The sequence below is a fragment of the Epinephelus fuscoguttatus genome, linkage group LG14 (assembly GCF_011397635.1).
Source record: "Epinephelus fuscoguttatus linkage group LG14, E.fuscoguttatus.final_Chr_v1".
In the NCBI taxonomy this organism is placed as follows: domain Eukaryota; kingdom Metazoa; phylum Chordata; class Actinopteri; order Perciformes; family Serranidae; genus Epinephelus; species Epinephelus fuscoguttatus.
The window spans coordinates 5796856-5812541 of NC_064765.1; the positions used below are offsets into that span (position 1 = coordinate 5796856).

General features: G+C 40.5%; 1 protein-coding gene across 20 annotated transcripts in view; it reads left to right on the forward strand.

Annotated features, from left to right (window-relative positions):
- mark3a (MAP/microtubule affinity-regulating kinase 3a) overlaps positions 1-15686 on the forward strand; it is an 86164-nt gene that overhangs the window by 11892 nt on the left and 58586 nt on the right. For all 20 annotated transcript variants that reach the window (XR_007450944.1, XR_007450945.1, XR_007450946.1 and 17 more), the window contains exon 3: positions 551-604. Coding sequence is in view for 17 of the 20 variants with exons in the window: in XM_049596678.1 (XP_049452635.1) it covers positions 551-604 (54 nt within the window). In the remaining 3 variants the exon portion in view is untranslated. The remainder of the gene's footprint in view (positions 1-550; positions 605-15686) is intronic.

The following is a 15686-nucleotide window of genomic DNA, read 5'->3' on the forward strand; positions in this document are numbered from 1 at the left end:
AGACTTCTTTTTGTAAGTAAAACGAAAGATTTTACAGGAAGAAGTTGCTCACATTTCTTAAAGTAAGGTATCAAAAAGCAGGGTAGTATTGGTGCTACCATCAGGTACATTTCAAACCATATCCATCCCTACCAGCTCCACATACTGGTGGATTCATTGCTCTAAAGCTCGTTGGCAGTAATGGATGTTGTCAGCATCGAGCCGCTGCTGCTGAGCATTTCATTTGTTCATAATTGATGAGCAGGAAGAGCAAGCCTCGTCTCAACACAGCGTACATTTTCTAGGAAACGTTCCTCTCGATCCCCTCCTGAATGTGTCGTTAATTATTTGGCAGCATTTTTCTTTTCTGGAGGAGGAAGCTGAAACTGTTTTATTGCTGTCTCAGATTGACTGTGAAGTGTTTTAAAGATAAGCTAAATTCAATTTCCTTCTCTGTGTGGTTGTTTTTTTGATTGATTTTCATTTTCCACTTCCTCTTTTTCACACTTCTCCTCTGCTGTTATGTCCTATTTAACTCAGTTTCAATTCTGTTTTTTCTCTGTCTTTGCAGGTGGCAATTAAGATAATAGACAAGACGCAGCTGAACCCAAACAGCCTTCAGAAGGTAATTTACCCCCCTTCTTCCTCTCCGCTGTTACACTCTCTCACGCTGTGGCAGAATTCATTTATAAATTCATGAAGCACAACAGATTGAGTATTAATTGTGTAAATGGGAAGCGGGGCATACTGGGACTGAGCATGTGTTTTTCATATAGAGTTAAGAGCTTTTATTATTTTAGTGGGAAGCTTCCGCTGTGGAGGAGATGATTCACCTCTACATCCACTGTCCCACTTAGGTTTTAAATGAAAACATTGGAGTGAAATTAAAATCTAATCTGAGGCCTTAAAAGGAGGATTGTGTCTCAGCTCCTTTACTTAAATGAAAGTAATAATACTGCAGTTTAAAAATACTCCATTACTAGTTAAAACCCTGCACTCTAATTAAAAGTACAACAATATCATGCATGTAAAATGTGATGGTTGGTCTTTGTCGTCGGCTGTTTGTCCCGCCCGTCTTCCACTGTGATTGGATGGCTGGGTAAAGAGTGACAGTGACGAGTGCAGTGTTTTACCCAAAGATAAACATTTTTCAGCTGTTGGCAAGCAGAAAAAAACGCTAAACTTGGAGTGTTCAGTGGCAAATAGATGCTCAACAACTCGTTTGCTCATTATTGCTCTTCCCACTGGTATACGTTCTTCTTCTTTCGTTGGCCTCCAACGACAGACTGGAACACTTATAGTTGTACATGCTGCCCTGTCAGGTCCGGAAGAATGGGATCGCTGGAGAAAAATGAGTACTGTCACATTTTCAGAACCCAAGTATCGGTTCTTATGACATTCCTGCTGCAGAAGATGCCTTAATCTAATTTTGGGAAGAAAAAAAAGTGGGTTAAATCTTTGATAACGTCAGCGAACTATTAGTGTCATTGTCGACACTATACCATGCATTTATTCAGCACGCCATGCAATATTGAGGTTTAAAATTTGTGCTCCGCTCATAGAAAACTGCACTGCATATCAGATCAAGCACTTCCTAAACTCATGTTTGAAGAGCCGTCTGCCATGTATGCTCTCTGCAGCAGCAGCCTGTGAAAAACTATCCTGAAAGTTGCGACTGCAGACGTGGAAAATCATCTGTTCATCAACCAGCATCATTTGTTGTTTGGTGGTACTTCTGATATAGGACAGAACAAACTGTATGCAAGTCGGGTTGCAGTGATATACCGGTTTCAAGGCATGCCGTGATACACAAGTTGACGTTTATCATACAGTGTCCATTTTCTTTTCTGTGATATTGATTATCTTCCGTTTAGTTTCAGTTATATAAATACAGTGGTGGATATGTATCTGTAGGACACACACTTATTTCGGGTTAAGAAGAACCTTATTTTAAGTCTTTGATGCAAAGATTTGTACATTAGCAGGAATGCAGCACAACGTCGAAGTGAAAGCAGTGTTCTTTATATTTAGATGTGAATGTGAAATTTTTTGTTTTTTGTTGTAAAAACAATGAATAATCATGATGGTGAGCTCAATATTGATCGAAGTAATCATGATCGCTGTTTACTGCTGGGTAGTTAACCTCAGAAATACCTCAGAATTGTCTCATTCAAACACATTTTGCTGTAAACTGTGAGTTCTGGTATTTTTCTGGACGTCTTTTGGCCTCCATGAAAAACTAAATGTGATTTTTCTGCTACCTTTTTCCGGCTCATGCTGCTCGGTTGTCATGCAACTGGGAGTGACAGTTTTGTTTTTCTTGTTAAATCAACCAAACCAGGAAGCGGGTTTGCCTTTAAAATGCAAATTTTTCAGAGACTGAGAGTGAATGCTCCTTTTTTGCCACCCAGTGAAAAGCAGTTTCACTTTACAGTTTGAAGTCAGCGAGCTGAGAACGAGCTGTCCATAACCCTGTTTCTCTTTTTTTTTGTGTACACTCATTAGCAAGGGAGACGTGTGTTGCGTGGTTGTTTTGATCTGTACATTTTGGCTCAGTCTCACGGCCTGGAAGTGGTTTCGGGGAAGTCAGAGCGATATCGACTCTGCAGCTCCGGAGGCTTTTTTGCTCATCAGACAGAGCAGAGGGGACGGGGGCTGAGCGTGGCGGCAGCAGTTACTGCTGCTGGTGCTGGTGGCAGCGATGATGTGTTGGGTGTTGATGTTCAGCCGCCACCCGTCGCTGGGCTCTTCTCTCCCTCGTCCCTCTCAGCGATCTGCTAGTGGTTTTCCATCAGTTTTTCCAAAGCTCCATTGATTCTGGCCTTTGTATCTCAGAGGCCCGGGCCCTTTGGCGTTGGCTGTGACACGACGCTGACAGAAAAACACTGAGTCATGACAGCGCTGTTCACGGAAACACAAAGCATGAGGCTTTTGTCTGCGATCCTTGTTGTTTTTAGGTTACTGCTTTGTCACAGTCGAGGAAAAAAAAAACCTCTTTTAGGAATTTGTCAGGTTATTTTTCCTGCTGCTCACCAGGGACTCAGATTTCTTTTTATGACTTAAAGTTTATTGAACTTCACAGAAAACCACAACATAGAAAAGCCAAGAATACAATCCTCACACAGAAGAAAGAAAAATAAATAAAATGGGTAAACAATAAATGAAAAGCAAATGGATAGTAACTACATAAACAAACTAAAATTGTATAAACTGTATACAACGAAGTGACATGTTAAGTAAATTTGTCAGTTGTCAGCCGTACCACTGTTAAAGGTCCACACTTAAACAGTGTCCATGTGATGTTTCCTCCCGCTGTGCCATCCACACCCACCCTCCTGCGTTCATGATGGGATTCAGATTTCTTTTAATGTTTATTTAAGGAACTGGAGCACATGTGAAAAAAGAAACTACATCTTTCTTTTTCCATGATTGACACTTTAAATGTTCCCATTCTTGTCACACGTTTCTATTTATAGGCTTGCTTTATATGTTTTTTCTTTTTTTTTTGGTTGATGAGTTGGATATTCAAAGGAAATCCTGACATGGATTAGATTTGTGGCTTATTTTTGTAGCTCAGTAGTTGAGACTGGTCCAATTCCTTGAGCGTCACTTGTGTTGAGGGAATAGTTTGACTTTTAAGGAAATACACTTCGTCAATTTGATGCCAAGAGTTAGATGAGAAAATCTGTACCACTGGGACATCTGTATGGTAAATATGAAGCTAATAATGCCAACAACTTTGTGCAGCTGCCTCTGTGTTCGCAGCAACCTGTACTGGGGAGTAGCGTGAAAGTCAAGAGCGCTCACTCCGCAGCAAAAGCTGAGGACCAAAATGTCCCCAGAAGTACACTGCACAGCACACTGACCAGCTAGTGAGCTTTACAGATGCTAGTAGGGTAACAGCTGGTGTGTTAGGTGCTCTCAGAGGAGGGCAATCTTGTGTCAGGAGAGACTTCAGAGATCTGGTCCACAGTAAAATGGAGCACATGGATTTGAAGCAGCAAACTTTATTAGAGGACTAATGTTTCGACACCAGGTGCGTCTTCATTAGAGCTGAAGCTGACGAAGACATAGCTGGTGTCGAACCTTTAGTCCTCTAATAAAGTTTGTTGCCTCAAGTCCATATGCTCCAGTGTATTTTGTTACACTTACAGAGCATCATGATGATCAATGTTTGATCATTCCCATGGTCATTGATGTTCCAATTAGCATTTGAATGCTGTGGTTTTTTTATACTGTTACCCCAAAAATGGCAAGTAGACCATAGATTAAGAAATAGTAATCCAACATAATCCATTATGCATCAAAATAAATTGAGTTATTCACAAACACATTGAAATTTAGTGATAGGCCCAAGTTTGTGACCATGACAATTTGACCGCATGTGAACGGGTTATAGATACCTTAGCAGAGTGCCAGGTGTGCCAACAGAAACTGGTATGTCACAAATCTACAACCAGCTTGGCAAGTCACCTGAAAATTTGATATGACAGCTTAGCCGTCTTGCTCATCATTCTTTTTTCTAGCTATTGTGGCTAACGTTAGAGACCTGGATGCTAACAGAGTGGCTAACTGTCACATTATCCCCCCTTAAAGCTTTGATCAAGCGCTCACCCCATGTTTAGTTGAATGCTTGAAGAAAGTTTTGGTTTTCTCACATGCCTCCACGGTGAACGAAGAATCCAAAAACTGAGAAAATTCTTGATGAATCGGAGTTAAAGGGGGCTGTGTTTAACAACAGCAGAACTCGAGCTCAAGTTCTGCCAAAACACAAGCATTTTTTGCTTAAACCTTACTATTTAAAACACTTTTGCAGAAACAGTCTCGCACGGATGAGTAGTGGGCAAGTGCCATAGTTTGAACTCTGCTCATTCGGCCCCCTACTTGTATGCACGAAAATGCAGGTAAAGTACTGAGCATATGACTGGATTAATGAGACTTCAGTTATACTGTACAAGTTGTGTGAGAGTTTGTGAACAGGTGCTCTAAAATAGTTTTGCTTTTGTTCAATGCAGTCCTCTATAACTTCAATTTAGCAAGAATTTTCTCACTTTTTGGATTCTTCATTCACTGAGAAGGCAAGCAGGGGAAACAAAATTTTTTCTCCACAAATTAAACATAACATGAGTGAGTAATTGAGGAGGAATGATGATAGGAATTATCATTTTGTTGATAAAGTATTCTTTTAGCCGCACCGTAAAAACCTACAAGAGCCCCAGATAGTCCCGATCAAATGCTGTAGTTGCTCCCAGCCCCAGCTGCTTCAGGAAGTCACTGAGCCTTAAATGACACATATATATTTATATATTTGTGGCTTGTTTTTAAAGATTGACATCTTGAGTAGGAACCAGTGGTCTCAGAGCTGAGAGACACAGACAGTTGGCTGTAAGAAAAATGTCAGCTTCTTCCTTTGAAACATTCACTCTTCCGTTATTTTAAGAGCTGACTGAGCGTCATCAGGGACCTCAGGTTTGTGTATGAAATGTTGCATTCAGGTTCAGATGAGTTAGAGGGGCTGGGTCTGCTGTTTATTTTGCTGTGCTCTCCTCTCTTTTTTTCTTTGAGCTGGTGCTGCTGTAACAGCCAACCTGCATCAGAGAGCCGGCACCGCTGCGACCTGACCTCTTATGTAACCGGGAGAATTGGCGAGAGGCTGATAGCGGGGGATATCGTCTCTGAAGCCTAAATGTTTATTTTCAGCCTCTGTTCTTAATAGTTTGGAGGAGCTGAGTCGACATTCACATCTGTCACTGGCTGCTGGCAAGCTGCTCTCAGCTCCCACTCTGTTCTTCTTCTTCCTCTCCCGTCCTCATTCAACCTGCTGAGGGTGTTGTTGTTGTCGTCGTCAAGGTCAAAGGTCAGCGAGGGAGTGCCACACTTGAAGTCTTGATTAAATGTAAACAACCTCTGCTCCCTGTGCTGAGGTTTCGCTTTTCGTTAAGTGGTTTCAGAGCAGATATAAAAACCTTAAACATCATTTATAGCGGCATGCTTCATCCTGGAAGCAAGGACTAATGCGTTGCAGTGCGTCATGAACATGATTAATTTGACAGGGACAGTTATATTTTTGATTAGCTTTTTTAAACCTGCTTTAATTTAATAAAAAAGCAGCTTTTATCATGTGAAAAATTAATATTTGCTAATTATACTCTGTGCTCAGGATTGAATCCTGAATACTTTTTGAGTGCTGACATTAATGCATCTGTGTTATCAAACTGTCCGTCACTAAAAGCACTGGATTCTTAGCATTGTTTACTTACTCTATATACATATATTTATTTAAATCTTTGTACAGTACAACTGGTTTCAGGCTGCAACTAACAATTATTAGCCTTTTGATTGATTTAGCGGTTGTTTAGTCTATAAAACATTAGGAAATATTGAAAAATGTCAGTTTCCCAGAGCCTAATATGATGGCTACAGATCGCTTGCTGTGTCTGACCAATAGTCTAAAAAAACAGAGATCTATAAGTTCAAATATTTTTAATTTACAACGATATAAGAAAGCAAAAATAACCCAAATCCTCATATTTGAGAAGAGTGTCTGGCATTTGTTTAATCGATTCTCAAAATCGATGATGATTTAGTTATCTGTTTCATTCTCTGATTAATTAATCCTCCCAGCTTAATACTGTTACATAAAGATGTCATTTAGCTCTCAAAAATGATAGTTTGGGTTATTGGAAGGAAAGCATTATTTTGGCACTGTCATGAAACCAGATCCACTGCCTAACCTGAGAGACTGATTCCCCAAAAGGGGTCACAAAATGCTGCACAAAATAATTAATGTATAATTAATGTTTAAGAGACTTTATTTTAATAATATTGTGTTTTCAAGTGCTGTCCAGTTTTTACCCTTTCAGGCCTCCAAAATTATTCAAATGAAACAATGTTGTAAAATTAATTTTTAAAGAGACAGTTCAACCCAAAATCAAAAATACATATTTTTCCTCTTATGTGTAGTGTCACTTATCAGTCTTGATTGTTTTGGTGTGAGTTGCCGAGTGTTGGAGATAAAATGAAACTAGATGGCACTTGGAGTGTGGTGCTCAAAGCGCCCAAAAAAATAAATAAATTAAAAAAACTGAACAGTAATATGTCTTTTCAGAAATCATGACCAGGTTACTCAAGATAATCCACAGACCTTGTTGTGAGCAGTTTCATGTACCGATCTACACCCACCAACTGTATCACAGCGCAGAAGGAAGCGTGCATCTACTCATGGACGTGAGGCTTGTGTGCATGACAGTGCAAGATGTAAACATTAATGGCGTCCTCCTCCTCAGCGGTGCTAGGTGAGCTAGCTGAAGGTGCCCGCTTCTTTCTGCACGGTGATACGGTTGGCGGGTGCAGTTCAGAAGAAGAAAATAGTTCCTGCATGAAACTGCTCACAGCAAGGTCTGTGGATTATCTTGCTTAAGCGGGTCATGATTTCTGGAAAGAGACAATGATGTTGAGTTTTTTAAATGTATTTTTTGATGCTTTGAGCACCACAAGCTGAGTGCCACTATACTGGAGAGAAGGCAGACATCTCTACGGCCGAACTCTCCAGCACTTGGCAACTCTCACTAAAACAATCTGGGCTGATAAATAGCACTACAAGTAAGAGGAGAAACATGTATTAGGGCTGTCAAAAAATGTGTTAATTCCAATTAATTAATCACAGAAAGAATAACGTGTTACAAAATTAAAACTGATTGATTGCGTTCTGTGGTGCCCTTTGACCCTGTGCGTCATTGAAGGCCCCAGTGGCTGTGTCACATGATGGAGGCAGACGAGACGGCGTTGCTTGGCCCCGTGAATGGAAAATTTACATTTAAAAAACGCTCAGATGGAACTGTTGATAGGAGCAGCATACTCTGCAGTTTCTGCAGTAAGGAATTTTCGTACCATCGGAGAACTGCAAGTCTAAAATATCACCTCAACGCAAATCATTTAGCAGCGAACCCGGAGGTCCCAGCTAGCATAGGCTCTGATGCTAGCGTTAGCAGCTAGCCTCGTCAAGCCACACTCAACCAGTCGTTCAAACTGAGTAAGTCAACCTGTGACCGACTAACTAACTCCCTTACAAAATGGACTGCGGACCAGTTTGGGTGGTAGAGGACAGGGGAACAACTGTGTCCAAAATTCAGCAGCTTTACTATGACACATTTTTTAATCACTTGACAGCCCTAATATGTATATTTGATTTGGGATGAACTGTCCCTTTAATTGAACTGCAGCTGAACCCACTGAAATACAACCAGTGATGAAGGGCAACAAAAAGACTTAACATGGATTATGGCTTCATATTAAGGCTCCGCAAGAAGCACTAAATTGCCCTGACAAGAGAAAATTGGAAAACTCATAACATGGTGCTAAAGTTTGAGGTTATGTTGAAGTCTGCGGGCCAATCACAGAGAGGCATCTCTTCATTTATGGCCTTACAACTTCAAAAGTCTGAGACAAACAGTTTTCTGTGAAGTGCCTTGAACTTGTTGTGATCGGAGCAGTTAATTTGAACCAGTGTGTTTATTCCCTCAGGTTGATTTGTTTGTCCAGATGGGAACAATAACATTAGAGCTAGGGAGCGACCAAATAACTGCACTGAGAAGAAAGTCTCTCTTGTTCAGAAAGCCGATCTTAACAAAAAACTGCAGTCAGGATATTTTTAACTGAAATAAACACTGGGGGTCGATTACAGCAGAAAAAGTTGAACATCCATCATTCTTAGCTGACGTTGCTTTAATCCGATTTGTCGTGACTCACCTCAAAGTCTCTGACCTGGTGGGATGAAAGTTTAGCAGGAACATGCAGGAAATGATCTAATGGTGAGCCCGCGGGATTTTGTTTACGAGTCTCGGATCAGTTGTAATGGAGGCAGCTCAAACAGGAAAATGCAGAAAGGGGAAGATTCCCACTGAAGTTCGGACTGAAAGGAACCAATTAAAGGTGTGATATCATCCTGAAACTGTGTGTCATTTGTCCTGAAGGGGCTTTGTATTGATCACGAGACGGATTGTGTAAGCTTTGTTGCATCAGTGTGGTGGTATGACTGGATCACCAGCAGGTTTACGTCCTCGACCTCACGGCTTTATTATGTGGTGAATCATGTTGTGTTTTTCCACTCATTCTGTTTACTGCAGAACATACCTGACAAAGTATTTCCATGTACTCTTTAGTTTGTTGTTTTTAAGTCTACCCAGGTGACAAAGGGACTGTATCTGCTATGTAGGACAGTACAGACTGTGTCAGAAGCTTTACAAAGTTTTTAAAAGGAAGTATTAATATGCTTGTCTCACGCTGACAACCTAACAACCTGAAACACATTTGTTCAGAGCCGCTGGTTCTCTCTAGTAATCAGCAAAGTTCCTCTTCTGTCTGTCACACAGAAAACCAGCACAGATTTATTCGTCTATGAGCTCAGGAGAGTATTTTCAGTATGATGATGGGCAGAGCGGGATCACAGGCAGCGTAATGACAGTGAGGAGACCTCAGGCTCTTCTCCTCCTCCTCCTCCTCCGCCTCCTCGTCAGCAGCAGCCAGACTCGTCCTGGCTCAGTTTGTTAACAAGGCTTCCAAACCGGTCGACTCCTGGAGGCCCTGCTGACTGGAGCTCATAATTAACCCTTCAGTTGTCTCTTGACTGGGAGTGAAATGAGACTCCTTAGCTCCCACAGCCAGCGTTTCCTGCTGGATCTGGGTGTTTAAAGGAATACTTAACACCCCAAATGATCCTTTGTATTAAAATTATTCACCCTCTGTTGCTCAATTATTCAAGTACACTTTGTTTTTCTTGCATGCCTTTGGAGCAAATGATGAATTCAAAAACAGAGAAAATTCATGATGAATTGAACTATATCAGAACATCTATTTATAAACCTTCACACAACTTGTGCAGCATATTCCAAGTCTCATTTATTCAGTTGTATGCTCAAGACATTCCAAACAACAGCCCTTTCTGATAGGGAGCTGAAGTGAAAGTACAACTTGCTCTCCTCAGTGCCAGACTCCATTAACAAAAACAGTAATTTTACCTTAATGAACACAGGAGCTGCTGATCCACCGCTGCCTCCATCAGTCACTTAGTTTGTGGTGTTGTGTGACTTTGGTGAATCTGAACTAACCCTTTAAAACTCCAAAGTCGCTCAATAACATCAACAAACTAACTGATCAAAGCAGTGGCAGACCAGCAGCTCCTGTGTTCAGCGATTGTAAAATTACTGTTTTTGTCAATGGAGTCTGGCTATGAAGAGAGCAAAGAAAGTTTCATCATCAGCTGAGTCCCTGGTCATAAAGAAGTGTCTGTTAAGGAGGCACTGAGCACATGACCTGGATAAACAAGACTTGGAATACACTGCACGAGTTGTGTCATAGTTGTTAAACAGATTTTTGGATTCCTTGGTCACCATGGAGGCATGCGAGAAAAGCAGGTTTCATGAATTCAGGGTAAGACAGGGTGAGTAATGGATACACAAATGATCATTTGGGTGGTGAGGTATTCCTTTAAATTACTATCATGTGATTGAAAATGAGGCTTATTATCTTTATTACAACCTTTTTACTTTTGTTTTTTAAGCTGGCAGAAGCAGAAGGATGCAGACGGATGACATCCCCATGAGCACAAAATAGGAAGAAACGTGGAAGTATTGATCTCATAGTTACAAAAGATAGACATAAAACACACCAGTGGACACCCAGGTGTGGTCACAGTGCAGAGAGATGTACAACATGTATACCTCCACATCTTGTGTACTCGTCTGTGTCGAAGCAGCTCTGCATGCTACCTCACTGAATGTGAAAACATCACCCGCTGTTTGTCACCATCTGTCACAGCTTCATCAGGGCATCCCCGGTGGATCTGCAGGTTCAAGGCGCCGTGGGTTTGAAACTGTTGCTCAGACTCCCTACATGCTTTACTGCTGTCGTTTATTTCACTCCCCGCTGAGAGCCGACAGACTAAAGCTCAGAGATAAATGAGAAAAACACACATAAATAAGCAGCGATTTATTATCTCAAGGAGATGTATCTGCAGTGGGGTCTGTCAAAAGTAAAAAATGTCAAACATTATTAGCAATGAAAGGTTTGGATTTTCAAACAAAATAAGCATTATCAAGACATTATTTTAAGCTCTGATGACTTACAAAGGGCATCTGTTATTATTTTTGGCATTTTATGGAGTGATTATATTTTGTTAACACCTATTTGCACAGGACTCGTATTAGTGGGAGACCTCATGTGATTTAGAAATGATCCCCCCATGTCTGTGTTTCGTGTGGCACATTTGCACAGAATAGGCAAAGTCTGTATTTTACTTCTACATTTATACACACTCCATTTTCCCCTATATGTTTTTCCATCTCAAGCCTTAAAATAAAAGATAGTCTTCCCATATGGTGTATATAATCCCCAGCCATAAAGCCAATGTTGGAGGATCAACTTGATTTGCGAGTCATGGCTTTCCTGCTACTTGCCAATAGTATCTTTACTAAATATTAATCTTTATGTGGGACAGTTTCAGGTATTTTCCTGAGTATAATGTAGCAAGTGAGTGGATTTTTTGCTCTTCTAGTGGCTCTGACCTTGCTCTTTTTGCACTTGTCTCCATGCTGTGTGGCAAGATGAGCCTCCTGCACCCAAAAAGCTGTCAGAACTTTCCTGAAAAGAGGCATGGACCAAATGAAAAACCTAAATATGACGCCAAATATACAAGAAGCTGATTCACATGGGACTAATGCTATGAACATAGGTCATTTGATAGCATTAGTCCCATGTGAATCAGCTTCTTGTATATTTGGCGTCATATTTAGGTAATTTGCGGGTTTTTTTTTGTTTGTTTGTTTTTTTCTTGACAAATTACGGACATAGCAGATTCTCTCAGGACTGATATCACAGACAACTCCCACAATTATTGGGCTACACATTACTAGAGATCCCCTGCGAATAGGACATTAAGCTAAATTTACTTTACACAACTTTCAAGGTTGCCAGATCGCTGTACTGTTCGCACTACACAAATTGCTAACCTTGTAATCAGGAGTCTTGATGTTGTTGTGGTTTTCACACTACATGACTAACCAGTCACATGAGATCACACACGACAGGATATTTCATCAGGAGGAATACTCAATGAGTATGTTATGTGATGCGTGGGTCGAACCACAACACGTCAAACACTGACAAAGCAACCTTTTGAGTACGTTATTAGGCTAATAACTTCCAGAAACTTAGCATGCAGTGGTCCACCTTACACCCTCTCTTCATCTCATTCTTTGTCCCTGTAAAACACACACACACACACACACACACACACACACACACACACACACACACACACACACTTGGGGGAGTGTTGCAACGCCTCTTGTCCCTGCCCTCAACCCATGTCTTGCACTCTTATTGGCTGTATCTCGCTGACAATGTCACTGACAGGTCCAGATATTTCACATGCTGCTAGCTCCTAAGCTTCTGTGATGCGTTAGTGAGCCTCTAAGCTTGTGTCTTTGAACAGTATACACACAACAAGTTTGCAGGAAATTGGAGTGAAAGTCAGGTAGTGTGAATGAGGCATTAGACGCAAAAGTAGTCAATGCATTCATTGAATAAAATAAATGTTATTCAAAAAGAGAAGCAGGGTATCAGAATAATAAATGAGCAAAAAGCATAAATGAACAGATTTACTGCTTCATGTTTGAGCTGCTCGATCTGTCAAAAGTAAAGTTATACAAAGTCACTACAAAACGCTGCTGATGATTTGTCGATTAGCAGAAAAAAATTACAGTTTTAATAATTAATTTTATAAGCAAATAAAAATCGTCAAGCACATCTAGTTAGAGCTTTAAAATTCTAAGAATTTTTGCTAAATATCCTTTACTTCAAATGATTAAGTGAATTGTGTGCAATCTTTTTTTTCCTAAACAAAATAAGTTATTTCAAGACATAATTTTGAGCTCTAATAACTAATAGCATTTTATAAAAATAAATAATTATTTTACTGTAGTTGAAAAAATAATCAATACAGTTTGATTAAATTATTAAAAAAAACAGTTGGGTAGCAGAAGGATAAATACGGAAACAGTTTATTATCAGTATTTTCAGTAATAAATCTTGAAAATGTGAAAATGTCAACTGCTTTAAAAATGTGAGGATTTTTGTGATCGTTGTTTTTTAATATTATTAAAGGAACAGTTGAATTTTTTTTTTAAAAAAAGAAATATTTTCCAAACAAAATAAACCATTTCAAGACAACATTTTGAGCTCTGACAACTTGAACTGTGCTGTATGTGTTTGTTTGTTGTATGGGAGGAATTTGTGTGTTTTGTGGCTGCAGCCTCTCGATTTGTTCGTCAGTGAGCCAACACCGAGGCCACTCCTGCCTCATGAAACATTAAAGCCTTTTTATATTTTTATGGAAGCGAAGAGGGCGAGGTGTAGCTAACAGCGGATCAATAATAAATAGCACTCAGTTCTTTCTGTGCCTCGCGCTGAGGAAAACTAAAAAGCACTTTTGGCCGTTACAAATCTGCTTGTCTGGTCACTGTGAATGCTGATGGAGGAAGAGAGCGTGTGTTGACTGAGTGTCCTGTTATTAGTGCAGAGGGTGGAGATGTGACGGTGCATGTTTAACTTCATTCACATCCCCTCCTCTCGGGCTGGTTTTAAACCGGCGCCGTGCTGCAGGGAATCCTGTTGTTGTGGTTATGTTTCCGCGGTGACAAAATGATCACATTTCCTTGACAAACGTGTTGATGTTGGCTCAGCACAGGGAGCAGTGTTTGGGCTTCTGAACTCGTGATCTTGTCTTAATAACAGCAGGGCTGATGGAGGAGTCTGTGTTTCCTCATCTTCAGGAGTGTGACACAAATATCAGACACAGGTGCAGGAAAGTGCTATTTAAAAATTAATGTAATATGTGAGCATATGTGTGCAGCATCCATTTAAAATTAAATAATGAATGAATCATTGCTTTGTGACATGGAAATGCCACTTAATAAGCCAGTGCACGCTGCTGTTGAATTATTGTGACTGAAAACACTTAAAGAAAGACTGTGGTATAATTACTCTGCGAAGTAATTAATTTTAATTTTGTGACACAATCAGTCGTTTACATGCACAGTTAAGTCGAGCTACAGTTACAGCTCGATGAGGTCATTTGATTGGACTACTGTCCTTGTCCCAGTATACAAGCACAGGAGAGGATTAATCGACCGAAGTATGTCCGACTCCACTACAGTAGGTGGCGATATGATATGCCCCCTCTCAGCTTGTTAGTATTGGACCTTTTCCTGTTGACTTATTACGTCATAGCCCAAACATTCGACCAACAAGTTCGCTACAGTTAGCTAGTGGCAAACTGGTACCATGGTGGACAACTTTACAGCTCTGTACTTTTTGTCCGTCCAAAAATGCACGGCTCTGGATGTAGATTGGTGCATGTTGTTACCATCTTCCTCTTCTGTCATGCATTTAAAACCTCTTGCAGTCTACCCCCATTTTTTAGCAAAAAAGCCTAAAATGACATACACAAATTAAAATGACTGTAGCCTCTGAACCGCTCTGACTACATGCATGCTTGAGGTCTTGCCAGCAAGCAAACTCTCTGAAGTTTCTTGTGAAAGTGTCAGAAACACTTTAGGTCATACAGAGACAGAGTAATGGGCCTCTGAAGTCAGTAAAAAGTTGAAGATTTTGCCTAAAATAAAATAAAAAATGATTTTCAGGATGAATAACTGTCTGTGGCTTCATCTGAGCAGGTGAATGACACTGTGGGGCTGTAGGCACACTATCAATGAACACTTGTTTCAAGTTTGAAGAAGATTGCTCAAAGTATGACCGTTCTACAGTGTTTTTTCCATGAAAAGATCCAGGCGGAGCTCCAAATGATAGAGCGCTCACTCCGCTTCAAAACAGTACTTTCAGTGATCAAACAACACTCAGCCAGCTTCAGACATCGTACCTTATTGAAATCAGGTGTGATTATGATAGCTGATGTTGTTTATGACAGAAACACCATAAAATATCACCAAATAAAGCCATATGAAACGTGAAAGTTGTGATCCCACTTTCTAGGTGGTATACATCAGCCAAGAATAGTGGTAGGAGTGAGATCTCACCTTTTATAAACCAGCTACGTGTCGACTGACGGCTCTGCATGAGATCGTGAGTAATCCTTTAACTTTTCCCCTCGAAAAACGGCATAACATGGCTTGTCACCACTCATCGCGATTTTGGACTTGGTGTATTTAGGCTGCTCTGGTGCGAAAACCATAAGGAATAAAAGAAGAACGATGACGGATTCAGGAAGCCAAGAGCTCCCTGAATCTGGTGATACCAAGCATCACATGGTTTGATGACGTAGTGCGCCTGTGAGATCCCATTTAACAGAGGAGGAAGGGAGTGTGGACGCCAGCGTCTGAACAGAGTTAAAGAGGTTAATACTTTAAACTTCTGGCGGACACTATGCCTTGGACAGTTTGGGTGCGGTTGACTGTATACATGCAGCAGTGAGTCAGCTACCAATTGCCTTATCTCCAACTTTAAAAAAAGTTCCTTTTAGTATGATTTCAGTTGTACCAACATGTTTACATGTTTACAAGTCCGGTTTTAGTCGGACTAACACAATAAATCAATTTTTTCTAATGCAGTGTAAATGAACAGCCCAAAAAGTCTTTGTATGAGGGATCGCCGATGCCGATGCACATCATTAGTAATCCAGGAGACTGCTAACC